Source organism: Silurus aristotelis (genome assembly GCF_946808225.1).
Source record: "Silurus aristotelis genome assembly, chromosome: 6".
In the NCBI taxonomy this organism is placed as follows: domain Eukaryota; kingdom Metazoa; phylum Chordata; class Actinopteri; order Siluriformes; family Siluridae; genus Silurus; species Silurus aristotelis.
In genome coordinates, this window is record NC_139579.1 from 20,419,385 (window position 1) to 20,434,745 (window position 15,361).

General features: G+C 37.3%; 2 protein-coding genes across 2 annotated transcripts in view; one reads left to right on the forward strand and one right to left on the reverse strand.

Moving 5' to 3' along the window:
- LOC310727555 (non-pathogenic pore-forming peptide amoebapore A-like) overlaps positions 1-15,361 on the reverse strand; it is a 133,172-nt gene that overhangs the window by 23,159 nt on the left and 94,652 nt on the right. The gene's annotated exons all lie outside the window — the stretch shown is intronic.
- Positions 10,662-15,361, forward strand: psmc1a (proteasome 26S subunit, ATPase 1a). Its single transcript, XM_083545426.1, has 11 exons — positions 10,662-10,740; positions 11,065-11,118; positions 11,232-11,328; positions 11,436-11,560; positions 11,960-12,145; positions 12,376-12,504; positions 12,682-12,778; positions 12,879-13,068; positions 14,324-14,475; positions 14,623-14,777; positions 15,113-15,361. Exons 1-11 carry the CDS (start codon positions 10,738-10,740, stop codon positions 15,245-15,247), a joined length of 1,323 nt encoding a protein of 440 aa, XP_083401552.1. The 5' UTR covers positions 10,662-10,737; the 3' UTR covers positions 15,248-15,361.

Below are 15,361 nucleotides of genomic sequence, written 5' to 3' on the forward strand. Positions count from 1 at the left end.
GACATAGCGGCAAAGATTGTGCAATGGGCTGAGATAAAGAGATATGGTCGACATGGACAGCCGAAGCTATAAGCTATAACCCTGTAATCTGAGAAATGTGCAAATCTGTACCCTTGCTCCTTCCCTGAACTGTGAGAGAATTCATGAAGGAGAAAATGTGCTTCTGTGACAGGTGCACACACATTTTAACAGAATTCAGCTCCAAACCAAAGAATATGACATTTAAAACGGGAGTGAAATTGCTCTTGCTCACATTGACTCTTAAACCGAGCGCTGTGATGTGCACGAGCAGATGGGTAAGGTTTTGAATCACTTTCTCTCTTGAATCGGCTAGAATCAGCCAATCATCTATCTATGTCAGGATTTTGAGACCTATGCGAGGATAGATGCTTATATGGAAAAAAGCATTGCTCAGATTGATTGAGCAGAACCAATCATTCTGTTTTATTAAACGTACAAGAGAGCCGTGTGATAGCATTTTATAATGGTATTTCCTTAAATGTTTGTTCAACATTCTGAGATCCAGAAAAGGACGGAGAAAACCTCGAGGAGGGGTGAAATTTCATTTTTCAGAATGTAAGCAGAGCTCTTGTCCGTGTGGGACAAAATAACTTTGTTAAAACGCAGGGGTGCCCTGGCAAACTGAAGTCTGTAATCCCTTGTGATTGTGTTAATCACCCATTCAGGGGCTGAAACAGACAGCAAGCCTGTCACGTGACCACCGAGTGGCCCCACGCAGCCTGGTGGACTACCTGGAGTTGGTCCAATGGGATTGCTCATTACTGGTGCAATTGTGCCATCTAGTGAGCAAACTAGGGGTGACACACAGGGGTCTAGTGAGAAATTCTCTCTCAGAAATGAATTCATTTGATTCATTAGCTTTTTTTTTCTCTTTTTTGTGTTTCGTGAAACAGTGAGGCCGGAGCCTTTATTAAATTTGTGCGAGGAGTGTGAAGGGGGCTGTGTGGTAACACTGCTTGAGCACTTTTTCTTACATTTTTTCCCTCTGGAACGGGGAAACGCACTCTGGACGACACTGAACAGTGAAGCCTGCAGGAAATAGAGATCGGCACTCACTGGCAAGAGGGGGCTGACCCCGCCAAAAGAGCCCCTGTCTTTTGAACAGGTAAACATGGAGGGCAGGACAGGTGTCTGGAGGGCTGGTCACCCATGAATGTGGACCGAAAGCCCCCTGTGGCCAAGCATCAGGCCGGCCGTTTACGTTTATGATCAGAAGGAGCGAGGTTAGGGGTGCAGCCGCGGCAAAGGACATCTAACCCCAGGGCCTAGCAGGGGTGGGGCGGAAAACAGCAAGGAGATGTTAAGAGCTTTTATTGTCCGAAGCCTGATAACCGAACGCAGGGAAGCAATCCATCTTACATGGTAGGACAGGAGAAGGGTTAAGGTGTCTGGCAATGAAAGACTCGATGACAGGAGGGGTCACCCATGCTGAGACTTGCAACTTCCTTAACCTCAAGACCCACTAGACTGTGTTTCAGATCAAGCAGATACTTCTTGTATTGCACATGCAGGGAGGACAGGAAAAAACTGCTTTCTATGGCCGGGAGGAGGTCCCAGAAGCTAACCATCATACAGGTTTCCACGACGGACCGCCGGTTCCGGGAATGAGGGCGGGGCAGGCCTCCTCGGTGGCTTGTATGACAAGGAGCCCATCCCCTAATGCACAATCCTTCCTGTGTAAAACTATTAAAACCTTACTGCAAAACTTACTCCATTACAAGGTTTAGGTCACCAATTCGAGTATGCCGATTAAAATGTAGAGTATGTGATTTGACAGGTACTTGTGTATTTAACTAAATAAATGTAGAAACCAACATGGTTTCTTTCCCATACTTTAACAGCATGTAATTCTGTCTGGACTGCAGCTAATTGGAACCAACTTCACCACAAGCTATGCTGTAAAGACTTCCTGACAATTTTACTGAAAACCTTACTGGAATACTTGCTCCATAACAAGTTATAATCTTTTAAACAGGTCTCCTTAATTAACAGATGTACAGTTTAATGTCACAAAGTAGACAAACTATTAGATTTCAAAAGAGAAATAATTTTATTTTATTTGGAAGCTTAACCTAACTAGCAACAGACTAGCTGACATTTCTAGTCTATGCTACCAGAGAATACAGTGGATGGCACCTACCCTCTATCTAGGGTGTCCAAACAATGGCAAAACCTACGTGGTGGAATGTAGCCACTTGAGCAAGAGCCCGACCAGCAAAAGGCCGACCAGAGGAGGTGAAGCCTTCTGATCAAAAGCTCTGTCTTCAGCTCTATACTATATATATCTATATCTATATCTATATCTATCTCTCTCTCTCTCTCTCTCTCTCTCTCTCTCTCTCTCTCTCTATATATATATATATATATATATATATATATATATATATATATATATATATATATATATATATACAGTGGTACCTCGACATATGAGTGCCCTTACATACGAGTTTTTTTTAGATACGAGCGGTCACTCGGTCGATTTTTTGCTTTGTTACGCGAGCAAAAACTTGAGATACGAGCTTGAGAAGCCGCTGCTAGATGGCGAATCGAAGCCAGAAAGCGAAGATTGTGACAAAAATTAAGATAAGCAAAAAATTTAAAGTTAAAATTGTAAAGTTTAGGGATACGTAGTGTGCAGGAGTTATAGTAAAAAAACGAGTTTTCCCTTCGCCTCTGCTTATCGCCTCTACCCCCCCTCCACACACACACACACACCCCACCGGCGTTTTCGTTAGCTCAAGTCGTCTCATCTCCAACGAAAATATACTGAATAAAACCTTATTATATTTTTACATTCTCTTTTATTGTGTTTTTATACAATATTTGTAATTTATAAATAAATTTTTCCTATTCAAAAACACGTAACAAAAACAACTGGGGTGGCATTTTGGGGGCTGGAACGGATTAATGGCATTTCAATTAATTTCAATGGGGAAATTAGCTTTGAAATACGAGCAATTTGACATACGAGCAAGGTTACGGAACGAATTAAACTCGTATGTCGAGGTACATATATAAAAAAAATATAAATATAAATAAATAATGTGCTACCCCCCTGGGGGGGCTTTAGGAGTTGCTGTTGAACGGGCTCTTGCTCATCATTGATTCTTTTTATATATATATATATATACACAGTGAGGAAAATAAGTATTTGAACACCCTGCTATTTTGCAAGTTCTCCCACTTAGAAATCATGGAGTGGTCTGAAATTGTCATCGTAGGTGCATGTCCACTGTGAGAGACATAATCTAACAAAAAAAATCCAGAAATAACAATGTATGATTTTTAAACTATTTATTTGAATGATACAGCTGCAAATAAGTATTAACACCCTAGAAAGTCAACGTTAATATTTGGTACAGTAGCCTTTGTTTGCAATTACAGAGGTCAAACGTTTCCTGTAGTTTTTCACCAGGTTTGCACACACTGCAGGAGGGATTTTGGCCCACTCCCCCACACAGATCTTCTCTAGATCAGTCAGGTTTGTGGCCTGTCGCTGAGAAACACAGAGTTTGAGCTCCCTCCAAAGATTCTCTATTGGGTTTAGGTCTGGAGACTGGCTAGGCCACGCCAGAACCTTGATATGCTTCTTACAGAGCCACTCCTTGGTTATCCTGGCTGTGTGCTTCGGGTCATTGTCATGTTGGAAGACCCAGCCTCGACCCATCTTCAATGCTCTAACTGAGGGAAGGAGGTTGTTCCCCAAAATCTCGCAATACATGGCCCCGGTCATCCTCTCCTTAATACAGTGCAGTCGCCCTGTCCCATGTGCAGAAAAACACCCCCAAAGCATGATGCTACCACTCCTATAAACACCCTCTAAACACGTTCAGTGCAATTATGACCCAAAAGTTCTATTGTGGTCTCATCTGACCACATGACTTTCTCCCATGACTCCTCTGGATCATCCAAATGGTCATTGGCAAACTTAAGACGTGCCTGGACATGTGCTGGTTTAAGCAGGGGAACCTTCCGTGCCATGCATGATTTCAAACCATGACGTCTTGGTGTATTACCAACAGTAACCTTAGAAAACGGTGGTCCCAGCTCTTTTCAGGTCATTGACCAGCTCCTCCCGTGTAGTTCTGGGCTGATTTCTCACCTTCCTTAAGATCATTGAGACCCCACGAGGTGAGATCTTGCAGGGAGCTCCAGTCCGAGGGAGATTGACAGTCATGTTTAGCTTCTTCCATTTTCTAATGATTGCTCCAACAGTGGACCTTTTTTCACCAAGCTGCTTGGCAATTTCCCCGTAGCCCTTTCCAGCCTTGTGGAGGTGTACAATTCTGTCTCTAGTGTCTTTGGACAGCTCTTTGGTCTTGGCCATGTTAGTAGTTGGATTCTTACTGATTGTATGGGGTGGACAGGTGTCTTTATGCAGCTAACGACCTCAAACAGGTGCATCTCATTTAGGATAATAAATGTAGTGGAGGTGGACATTTTAAAGGCAGACTAACAGGTCTTTGAGGGTCAAATATTAGCTGATAGACAGGTGTTCAAATAACCAATTAAAGAAACTATTAGATTAAAAAACTTCCCGTGGGCTCACCACCTGCAGGAGGGACCGTAGGGGACGGTGCTGTGAGGATTGGGCAGCAGTCGAAGGCGGGGGCCTGCTTAGACTGCTGCCCCCGCGACCCGGATTATGGATAAGCGGGAGAAAATGAATGAATGAATGAATTAGATTAAAAAAAAAAATAAAAAAATAAAAAAAATGGGTAGCTCAGCTGTACCAGGGCTTGAACCTACAACCTTGTAGGGACCTGCTGATTGGTAAACCAACACCTTACCTACTGAGCTATCAGCTCACATTTCTGCATGCAGTCAATAAGCCTAATGAACCAACATGGCTTATATTTAATACTTCAACACCATGTAACTCATACTGAAAGTAGGCCAAACAAGTCTTAAAAAAAAAAACAAAGAAATAAAGCAACATGTTTCTTTAATCAACAAACAGAGTTACAGTTTAATGTCAGAAAGTAGACAAACTATTAGATTTCAAAAGAGAAATTACATTTTTACTATTGTGATACTGGTGCTTGAACCCACAAACTTATGGGGACGTGCCGATCTGTAACCCAACGCATTACCAACTGAGCTATCTGGTCCACGTTGGGCAAGCAGTTGGGCTTATATTTAATACTTCAACACCATGTAACTCATATTAAAAGAAGGCCAAACAAGTCTTTCAAAAAACACAAAGAAATTAAGTAGACAAACTATTATATAAAAAAAAATAATAATAATTTTTTTTTTAGGTAAGCTGCACTGGGGCTTGAACCTAGAGGGGAACTACTAATCGGTAAAACAACACCTTACCCACTGAGCTATCTGTTCCCTTTTGTGCATGCAGTCAATAAGCCTAATAAACCAACATGGCTTCCTTTCTATACTTCAACACCATGTAACTCATATTTAAAGTAGGCCAAACAAGTCTTAAAAAAAAAAAAAGACATAAAGCAATCTTTTAAACAGGTCTCTTTAATTAACAAATAGATTTACAGTTTAATTCACAAATTAGACAAACTATTAGATTTCAAAAGAGAAATAAAAGTCTTACCTTAACTGTGCTGGGGTTTAAACCTACAACCTTTGGAGGACCTATTGATTGGTAAACCAACACCTTACCCACTGAGCTATCAGATCCCTTTTATGCAAGCAGTCAATAAGCCTAATGAACCAACATGGCTTCTTTTCTATACTTCAACACCATGTAACTCATATATGTGACAACTCATACTTTTCAACATGTTTCTTTAATTATCAAATAGATTTACAGTTTAATGACACAAAGTATATAAACTATTAAATTAAAAAAATTTAATTAAACATTACCTCAGCATAGCTGGGGTTTGAACCTACAACTTTGTGGGAACCTGCTGTTTGGTAAACCAACACCTTACCCACTGAGCTATCAGATCCCTTTTGTGCAAGCAGTCAATAAGCCTAATAAAGCAACATGGCTTCTTTTCTATACTTCAACACCAGGTAACTCATATTTAAAGTAGGGCAAACGAGTCTTTCAAAAAAGACAAAGACATAAAGCAATCTTTTAAACGTGTTTCTTTAATTATCAAATAGAGTTATAGTTGAATGTCACAAAGTAGACAAACTATTTGATTTCAAAAGAAAAATTTAAATGTTTCCTCAGCTATGCTGGGGCTTGAACCTACAACCTTGTGGGAACCTGCTGATTGATAAACCAACACCTCACCCACTGGCTTTCTGTTCCCTTTTGTGCAAGCAGTCAATAAGCCTAATGAACCAACATGGCTTCTTTTCTATACTTTAACACCATGTAACTCATATTTAAAGTAGGCCAAACAAGTCTTTAAAAAAAAAAATGACATAAAGCAATCTTTTAAACAGGTCTCTTTAATTAACAAATAGATGTACAGTTTAATTCACAAAGTAGACAAACTATTAGATAAAAAAACAAAACAAAAAAACCCCCTTTTTTTTAGGTTAGCTGCACTGGGCCTTAAACCTATAACCTTGTGGGGACCTGCTGTTTGGTAAACCAACACCTTAACCACTGAGCTATCTGTTCCCTTATATGCGAGCAGTCAATAAGCCTAATGAACCAACATGGCTTCTTTTCTATACTTCAACACCATGTAACTTATTTTAAGTAGGCCAAACAAGTTTTTAAAAAAAGACAAAGACACAAAACAATCTTTTATACCGGTATCTTTAATTAAGAAATAGATTTACAGTTTAATTCACAAAGTAGACAAACTATTAGATTTCAAAAATATATATATTTTTTTTTACGTTAGCTGAGCTGGGGGTTGAATCTACAAACTTGTGGGAACCTGCTGTTTGGTAAACCAACACCTTAACCACTGAGCTATCAGATCCTTTTTGTGCAAGCAGTCAATAAGCCTAATGAACCAACATGGATTTTTTCTATACCTCAACACTATGTTAATCATTTTAAATAGGCCAAACAAGTATTTTAAAACAGACAAAGACATAAAGCAATCTTTTAAACAGGTCTCTTTAATTAACAAATAGATTTACAGTTTAATTCACAAATTAGACAAACTATTAGATTTCAAAAGAGAAATAAAAGTCTTACCTTAACTGTGCTGGGGTTTGAACCTACAACCTTTGGAGGACCTATTGATTGGTAAACCAACACCTTACCCACTGAGCTATCAGATCCCTTTTATGCAAGCAGTCAATAAGCCTAATGAACCAACATGGCTTCTTTTCTATACTTCAACACCATGTAACTCATATATGTGACAACTCATACTTTTCAACATGTTTCTTTAATTATCAAATAGATTTACAGTTTAATGACACAAAGTATATAAACTATTAAATTTAAAAAATTTAATTAAATATTACCTCAGCATAGCTGGGGTTTGAACCTACAACTTTGTGGGAACCTGCTGTTTGGTAAACCAACACCTTACCCACTGAGCTATCAGATCCCTTTTGTGCAAGCAGTCAATAAGCCTAATAAAGCAACATGGCTTCTTTTCTATACTTCAACACCAGGTAACTCATATTTAAAGTAGGGCAAACGAGTCTTTCAAAAAAGACAAAGACATAAAGCAATCTTTAAACGTGTTTCTTTAATTATCAAATAGAGTTATAGTTGAATGTCACAAAGTAGACAAACTATTTGATTTCAAAAGAAAAATTTTAATGTTTCCTCAGCTATGCTGGGGCTTGAACCTACAACCTTGTGGGAACCTGCTGATTGATAAACCAACACCTTACCCACTGGCTTTCTGTTCCCTTTTGTGCAAGCAGTCAATAAGCCTAATGAACCAACATGGCTTTTTTTCTATACTTTAACACCATGTAACTCATATTTAAAGTAGGCCAAACAAGTCTTTAAAAAAAAATGACATAAAGCAATCTTTTAAACAGGTCTCTTTAATTAACAAATAGATGTACAGTTTAATTCACAAAGTAGACAAACTATTAGATAAAAAAACAAAACAAAAAAAACCCCTTTTTTTTAGGTTAGCTGCACTGGGCCTTAAACCTATAACCTTGTGGGGACCTGCTGTTTGGTAAACCAACACCTTAACCACTGAGCTATCTGTTCCCTTATATGCGAGCAGTCAATAAGCCTAATGAACCAACATGGCTTCTTTTCTATACTTCAACACCATGTAACTTATTTTAAGTAGGCCAAACAAGTCTTTAAAAAAAGACAAAGACACAAAACAATCTTTTATACCGGTATCTTTAATTAAGAAATAGATTTACAGTTTAATTCACAAAGTAGACAAACTATTAGATTTCAAAAAAATATATTTTTTTTTTACATTAGCTGAGCTGGGGGTTGAATCTACAAACTTGTGGGAACCTGCTGTTTGGTAAACCAACAACTTAACCACTGAGCTATCAGATCCTTTTTGTGCAAGCAGTCAATAAGCCTAATGAACCAACATGGATTTTTTCTATACCTCAACACTATGTTAATCATTTTAAATAGGCCAAACAAGTATTTTAAAACAGACAAAGACATAAAGCAATCTTTTAACCAGGTATCTTTAATTAACAAATATATTTACAGTTTAATGTCACAAAGTAGACAAACTATTAGATCTCCAAAGAAAAAAAAATGTCTCCTCAGCTACTATGGGGCTTGAACCTACAACCTTATGGGGGCCTGCTGCTTGGTAAACCAACACTTTACCCACTGAGCTATCTGTTCAATTTTGTGCAAGCAATCAATAAGCCTAATGAACCAACATGGCTTCTTTTCTATACTTCAACACCATGTAACTCATATTTAAAGTAGTCCAAACAAGTCTTTTAATAAAGACAAAAAAATATTTTAAACAGGTCTATTTAAGTAACAAATAGATTTACAGCTTAATTCACAAAGTAGACAAACTATTAGATATCAAAAGAGAAATAAAAGTGTTACCTCATCTGTGCTGGGGTTTGAGCCTACAACCCTTTAAAGGACCTGCTGATTGATAAACCAAAACCTTACCCACTGAGCTATCAGTTTCCTGTTGTGGAAGCAGTCAATAAGCCTAATGAGCCTACATGGCTTCTTTTCTATACTTCAACACCATGTAACTCATTTTAAGTAGGCCAAACAAGTATTTAAAAAAAACAAAGAAAAAAGAAATATTTTCAACATGGTTCTTTAATTATCAAATAGATTTACAGTTTAATGTCACAAAGTAGACAAACTATTAGATTTCAAAAGAAAAAGAAAGATTTTTTTTCAGCTATGCTTGCGCTTGAACCTACAAGCTTGTGGGGACCTGCTGATTGGTAAACCAAAACCTTACCCACTGAGCTATCTGCTCCGTTTTGTGCAAGCAGTCAATAAGCCTAATGAATCAACATGGCTTCTTTCCATACTTCAACACCAAGTAAATCATATTAACAGTAGGCCAAACAAGTATTTAAAAAAAAACATGTCACAAAGTAGACAAACTATTAGCAAACTATTAACAAAAATAAAATAATATATTACCTCAGCTGTGCTGGAACTTACAATTTTGTGGGGACCTGCTGATTGGTAAACCAACACCTTACCCATTTAGCTATCAGTTGCCCTTTGTGCAAGCAGCCAACAAGCCTAATGAACCACCATGGCTTCTTTTCTATTCTTCAACACCATGTACCTCATTAAAAGTAGGCCAAACAAGTCTTTTAAAAAAGACAAAGACATAAAGCAATCTTTTAAACAGGTCTCTTTAATTAACAAATAGATTTACAGTTTAATGTCACAAAGTAGACAAACTTTTAGATTTTAAAAGAAATTTTTTTTTTTACCTAGGCTGCACAGGGGCTTGAACCCAAAAAAAGGTCAAAAGACAGATTCACACAAAACATGTGCGACATTCAGAAAGAACACAACATAAGTCGTGATTCAGTGATTCAGTTACACTGCAACACCAACCTTTACAGAAGATTTGTGATCATGCACATGAATTGTACATATACTAATAAATGCTGTACATGTAAACACTGAATTGTTTTAACAACAGTTTGTTTAAAACAGCAATTTTAAGCAAAAAGTTAATGACTTTTTGTGGGGTTATTCTTCACTCTGTAAATTATAATTCCAGTAAAAATAAAAGTGTTCCCTTTAAATCGTTTACTTCAGTAAAATTACAAAAGCATTTTCTTTTAAATGTACTTAAGTATCCAAAGTACTATGATTTATTATGGCTATAATGTCCTTTTTGTCACACGACTGTTGCTTAATCAGCTCAGTTTATTAGGTAAGACTCACACCAATCTATTAATAGAATGATATTAATGAGTTAAACACGGATTGATCTCTATTAAAATGATCATGAAACCTTGTTTTCAACTTCAAAATCACAGAAATATGTTCGAGTCAGGAGTTTCTTCCATCAAGCGCCAATCAAAACATGTTCAAAACATAGACGCGTGCTCTACAATGATTGGTTGCTTGCTGACTAGTTAAGTTTTTATTCACTCATAAATAACGACTGATTTCGCAAAATGTAGTTCCACAAATGGAAGTACTTCAGTAAAATACAGATACGTGAAAAAGCTACTTAAGAACAATAACAAATTACATTTACTTATATATTAGAAGTTATTAGATATTTCTCCAGCACAGACGGTGGCAGTATAACATTATTACTCATGCTCTCCCGAGTGAAAAAAAAGAAAAAAAAAAAAAAAAAAAAAGGTCAGAGAGTCGGAAGTCGAAACCCGGAACAAGTAGCTGGCAAACAAGCGACAATGGTGAGCAAGCATATTTCTTTTCTTTCTCGTTAGACACTTTAGTCTTGTATAAATATAAGATTTAATTAGATAATATATATTTTGATTGTGAAAAGTCATTTTACAACGTTTACAGTTGTATGTGTTGGTCACAACATTCGGCTTCGCAAATTAGATGTAAAACATAACCGATTTTTTTTTTTATCGAGCCGCTGATTTATTAGAGTAAATTAGGTGTAGTTTTCAGTCATAGTCGTGACCTTACATTGTGTTAATTAAGAATTGAATCACATGGGGATCATTTACACGATTATATTAAATGTGATGCCCGCTTGTGTTGTATAGGGACAGAATCAGAGTGGAGGACATGGCCCTGGAGGGGGGAAGAAAGATGATAAAGTAAGTACCGCTTAAATTTCCCTATGAATGAAGAAGCACCAGGCCAGAGAGCAACCATGAGATCTTCTTTTCATTTCACTGATTAACAAATACCAAACATATTTCTTTGAAAGGATAAGAAAAAGAAATATGAGCCCCCCATTCCCACCAGGGTTGGGAAAAGAAAGAAGAAGACGAAAGGTCCAGATGCTGCAAGCAAGCTTCCTTTGGGTATAATCTAAAACGTTTTATTTCTTTTCTTTTATTCTTTTTTCTATTTTTTCAATGCATGGATACGCCTAAGCCACGAAATGGGCTTGTTGTTTTTTTGTTTTTAGTGACTCCACACACACAGTGCAGACTGAAGCTGCTGAAGCAGGAGCGGATCAAGGACTATCTACTGATGGAGGAGGAGTTTATCCGGAACCAAGAACAGATGAAACCGCTTGAGGAAAAACAGGAGGTATGTTGAAATAACTCAGATAGGATAGGAAAATCTGTCATAGAATTAAACATACACAAACACAGGGAGAACCTGAGACAGGTCTGTGTTGATACAGGCTACAAAATGGCAGATCTTGAAAATAGTGCATAGCATCATCCACTATTATATAGTTAAAATGGTATTGAATCAAGGTCTGGAAATCTGCAGCTGTGAAGATGTTTCTTAAGCACAGATGGTTGCAGTATTAGGGTTGTAATAAAGTTGTGTTTCCCAACCCAGAATTGTACATTTTCATCTGAAACCAAATACATGTCTTGATTATTTTCCCTTGCCATTATTTAAATGTCTTTTTGTTTAAGTCTAAGACTAAATGCTGTAACTCCTATCAATTACTGTTATTGTTGTTGCTCTGTACAGGAAGAGAGGTCTAAAGTTGATGACCTGAGAGGCACGCCCATGTCAGTAGGAACACTCGAAGAGATCATTGATGATAACCATGCGATCGTGTCTACATCAGTGGGCTCGGAGCACTACGTCAGCATTCTGTCCTTTGTGGATAAAGACCTTCTGGAACCAGGCTGTTCTGTTTTACTAAATCACAAGGTTAATATGATTTTCCACAAAGTGGAAATAGACATAGTGTAAACTTTTACACAGCGATGAAAATATCTGCACTGCGGGCTGAGATTTGAAACTGTTTTAGCATAGTAATGAATTCTTAAAAAGACAATCATTTCTATTATACCAACACACTGAGAATGGTTTTGGAGTCCAGAGGAAAGGGGTTGCGAAAATTCCCTATTATAGAGTGTTGTGAATGACGCTGTTTGCAGGTGCATGCAGTGATCGGTGTGCTGATGGACGACACAGATCCTCTGGTAACTGTGATGAAAGTGGAAAAGGCTCCTCAAGAGACATACGCTGATATTGGAGGTCTAGACAACCAAATTCAAGAGATCAAGGTATATGATGTCAAACACACAGTGGCTAATCACATTCATTCATTCATATATATATATATATATATATATATATATATATATATATATATATATATATATATATATATATATATATAATTTTTTATTTTTTTTTGCCCATTGATAATGCTGACAAATTGTATTGGCTTCTTTATGCAGGAGTCAGTTGAGCTTCCGCTTACACACCCAGAGTATTATGAGGAAATGGGAATAAAGCCTCCTAAAGGAGTCATTCTGTATGGTGCACCAGGGACTGGTCAGTCAAAACACCTAAGAAAGAAATCAGTGCTATGTTTTGCTGAGCACTAAACTGGAGCACTGGGTGATAGGCTGACACTGACTATTTTGTGTTTTAGGGAAGACCCTGCTGGCTAAAGCTGTGGCCAATCAGACATCTGCAACGTTCCTGAGGGTTGTGGGTTCAGAACTTATTCAGAAATATCTAGGCGATGGCCCAAAACTGGTGCGAGAGCTTTTCCGAGTTGCAGAGGAGCATGCCCCCTCCATAGTCTTTATCGACGAGATCGATGCCATTGGAACTAAACGGTAAGACACAGGGCTGCTGGAAGTAATTTTGAACAGGGGGTGCTGTGAAATTTTTTTATATTTTTTTTGACAAAAAAAACGCTCTGCGCTTTGAGAGGCATGTGGAACATGAGCAGAAAAGAGACCACCGATCTCTTTTTCTGATATCTTCATGTTGTTGTAAAAGGTACGAAGAGCTAATTTTATCTTCCACAAGGGCAAGGCATTTAGGCTATGTTTGCGCGCTGCCAGAGAAAGACAAACCAATCAATATAATTTAAATAATCAAAATAATTAAATTAAAATCCAAAATACACTTAATAGCCTACGTGTGTCAAAATCATTTCCTAAAATATTCATAAGGAATTTATAAATTGTGCAAAATATTTTTAATAGGCCTACATTTAAAAGAAAAATCTCTCTCTCGCCAATAGGGGGTGCTGCAGCACCCCAACTTCCTGCGGCCATGGTAAGACAGATGTGTGCTTCTGCTATCAAAATGTTTATTCTCTGTGCGTGTATTAGCCACCTAGTGTTCATATACTGTATATATAACATTTTAAGTATTCTTATATACTCCTGTAAAGGCAATTTGTATGTTGGAATGGTTATTCGTGTTTTCCTATAAATAATGTATAGCATGGGAATAGTATATATTTTTTTTGTATTACGTTTAAAAAAAATTTTTTACTACTACAAGAACTACCTCGCGGATAGCACGATAGACCATAAAACCTATAAGGGATTGTTTTTATAGAGTTTTATGTTTAAATAATTACATGTATTAATAAAAATATAATTATTAATTATAAAATTAAGTAAAATGTTAACAGTACAGCACTGTTTACATAAAAGAGCATTTTCGGGGTGGTGTCTGTTTATCGCGGGCGCTTTTGGGGGATTACTGTACTACAAGACTAAAATCACTTAAAAACCGTAAAGAGTGATGAATGGTAGGATTAAACTGATACATGCTCTCGTTTCTAGTTAAAGTTTTTATATATAAGGATACATTAATCCTATACATTACTAAAGCCTGTTCACACAATTATATGCGTGTGACTGATCTATTATATAGTGTGCAGCCCTTGAATAAAATACGTATAGTATTTCTTAATGTACTTTAGCCATTGCCATAGACAAATTAAATAATCAGCTCATAGAAAGTGACCTATTTACAGCTTGAACATGACAGATTTAGCTTTGACCAAATAATTTTAGAACATATTCCTGATTGCCTAAGTTAAGTTGTTGGTTTGCAATGTGCCCTGTGTAGGTATGACTCTAACTCTGGTGGAGAGAGGGAGATTCAGAGGACCATGTTGGAGCTCCTGAATCAGCTGGATGGATTTGACTCGCGTGGTGATGTTAAAGTAATTATGGCTACTAATCGCATAGAGACGCTCGACCCCGCTCTTATCCGTCCAGGTTTGTTGCTGAGCTAGCCCATTCGATGCAATCGGATTATTACTTATTTTTTTATATATTTTTTTTTAATTCAGATTGTTTCCTTCTTTCTATGAAATGAAAAGTCTTTCTGCTTTAATGCTGAAATTTCTACATATGGATCTGCAGGTCGAATTGACCGTAAGATAGAGTTCCCACTGCCTGATGAGAAGACCAAGCGCAGAATCTTCCAGATTCATACTAGTAGGATGACTCTTGCAAATGATGTAACCCTTGACGACCTTATCCTGGCAAAAGATGACCTTTCCGGCGCTGACATTAAGGTAAGATCCTGAATAGACCAGATATGACCGGCATTTTTTTTTTATTATTATTTTTTAAATTATATATATATATATTTTACGAGTATAAACTACTTACTTCAAGCACTTTCTACAGTTGCACCTCACTTTCTCCTCATTAAATATCTGTGCATGTTGTGTGCAGATAAATGACACTCTGCTGCAACCTACTGCCAAATAGCTCATCACATCAATAATTATTGTGATAAAACATTGTCAGCACTAAACATAACCAGTGGGCAGTGCATTTATATATTTTAGTTGGAAGTGTGACATAACATAGGACCGTGTTTTTGGTTTTTTTTTTTTTTCCCTAGGCGATATGCACAGAAGCAGGGCTTATGGCTCTGAGGGAGAGGAGAATGAAAGTAACAAACGAGGACTTCAAGAAGTCCAAAGAGAACGTTCTCTACAAAAAACAAGAAGGGACACCAGAAGGCCTCTACCTTTAGATTGTTAAATTTTTGCCTAGTCTTACCTAAAAAAAAAAAAAAAACTATTACACTTGCTTTTGTCTGTGCTGGCTGTCATTTCTGTCTCTTGCAATTAAACTGTATTACACTTCA

Coding starts and splice junctions, on each gene's coding strand:
- psmc1a (XM_083545426.1), top strand. Junction 12,146..12,375: donor CTGTTTTACTAAATCACAAG/GTTAATATGATT, acceptor CGCTGTTTGCAG/GTGCATGCAGTGATCGGTGT. Junction 14,476..14,622: donor CCCCGCTCTTATCCGTCCAG/GTTTGTTGCTGA, acceptor ATGGATCTGCAG/GTCGAATTGACCGTAAGATA.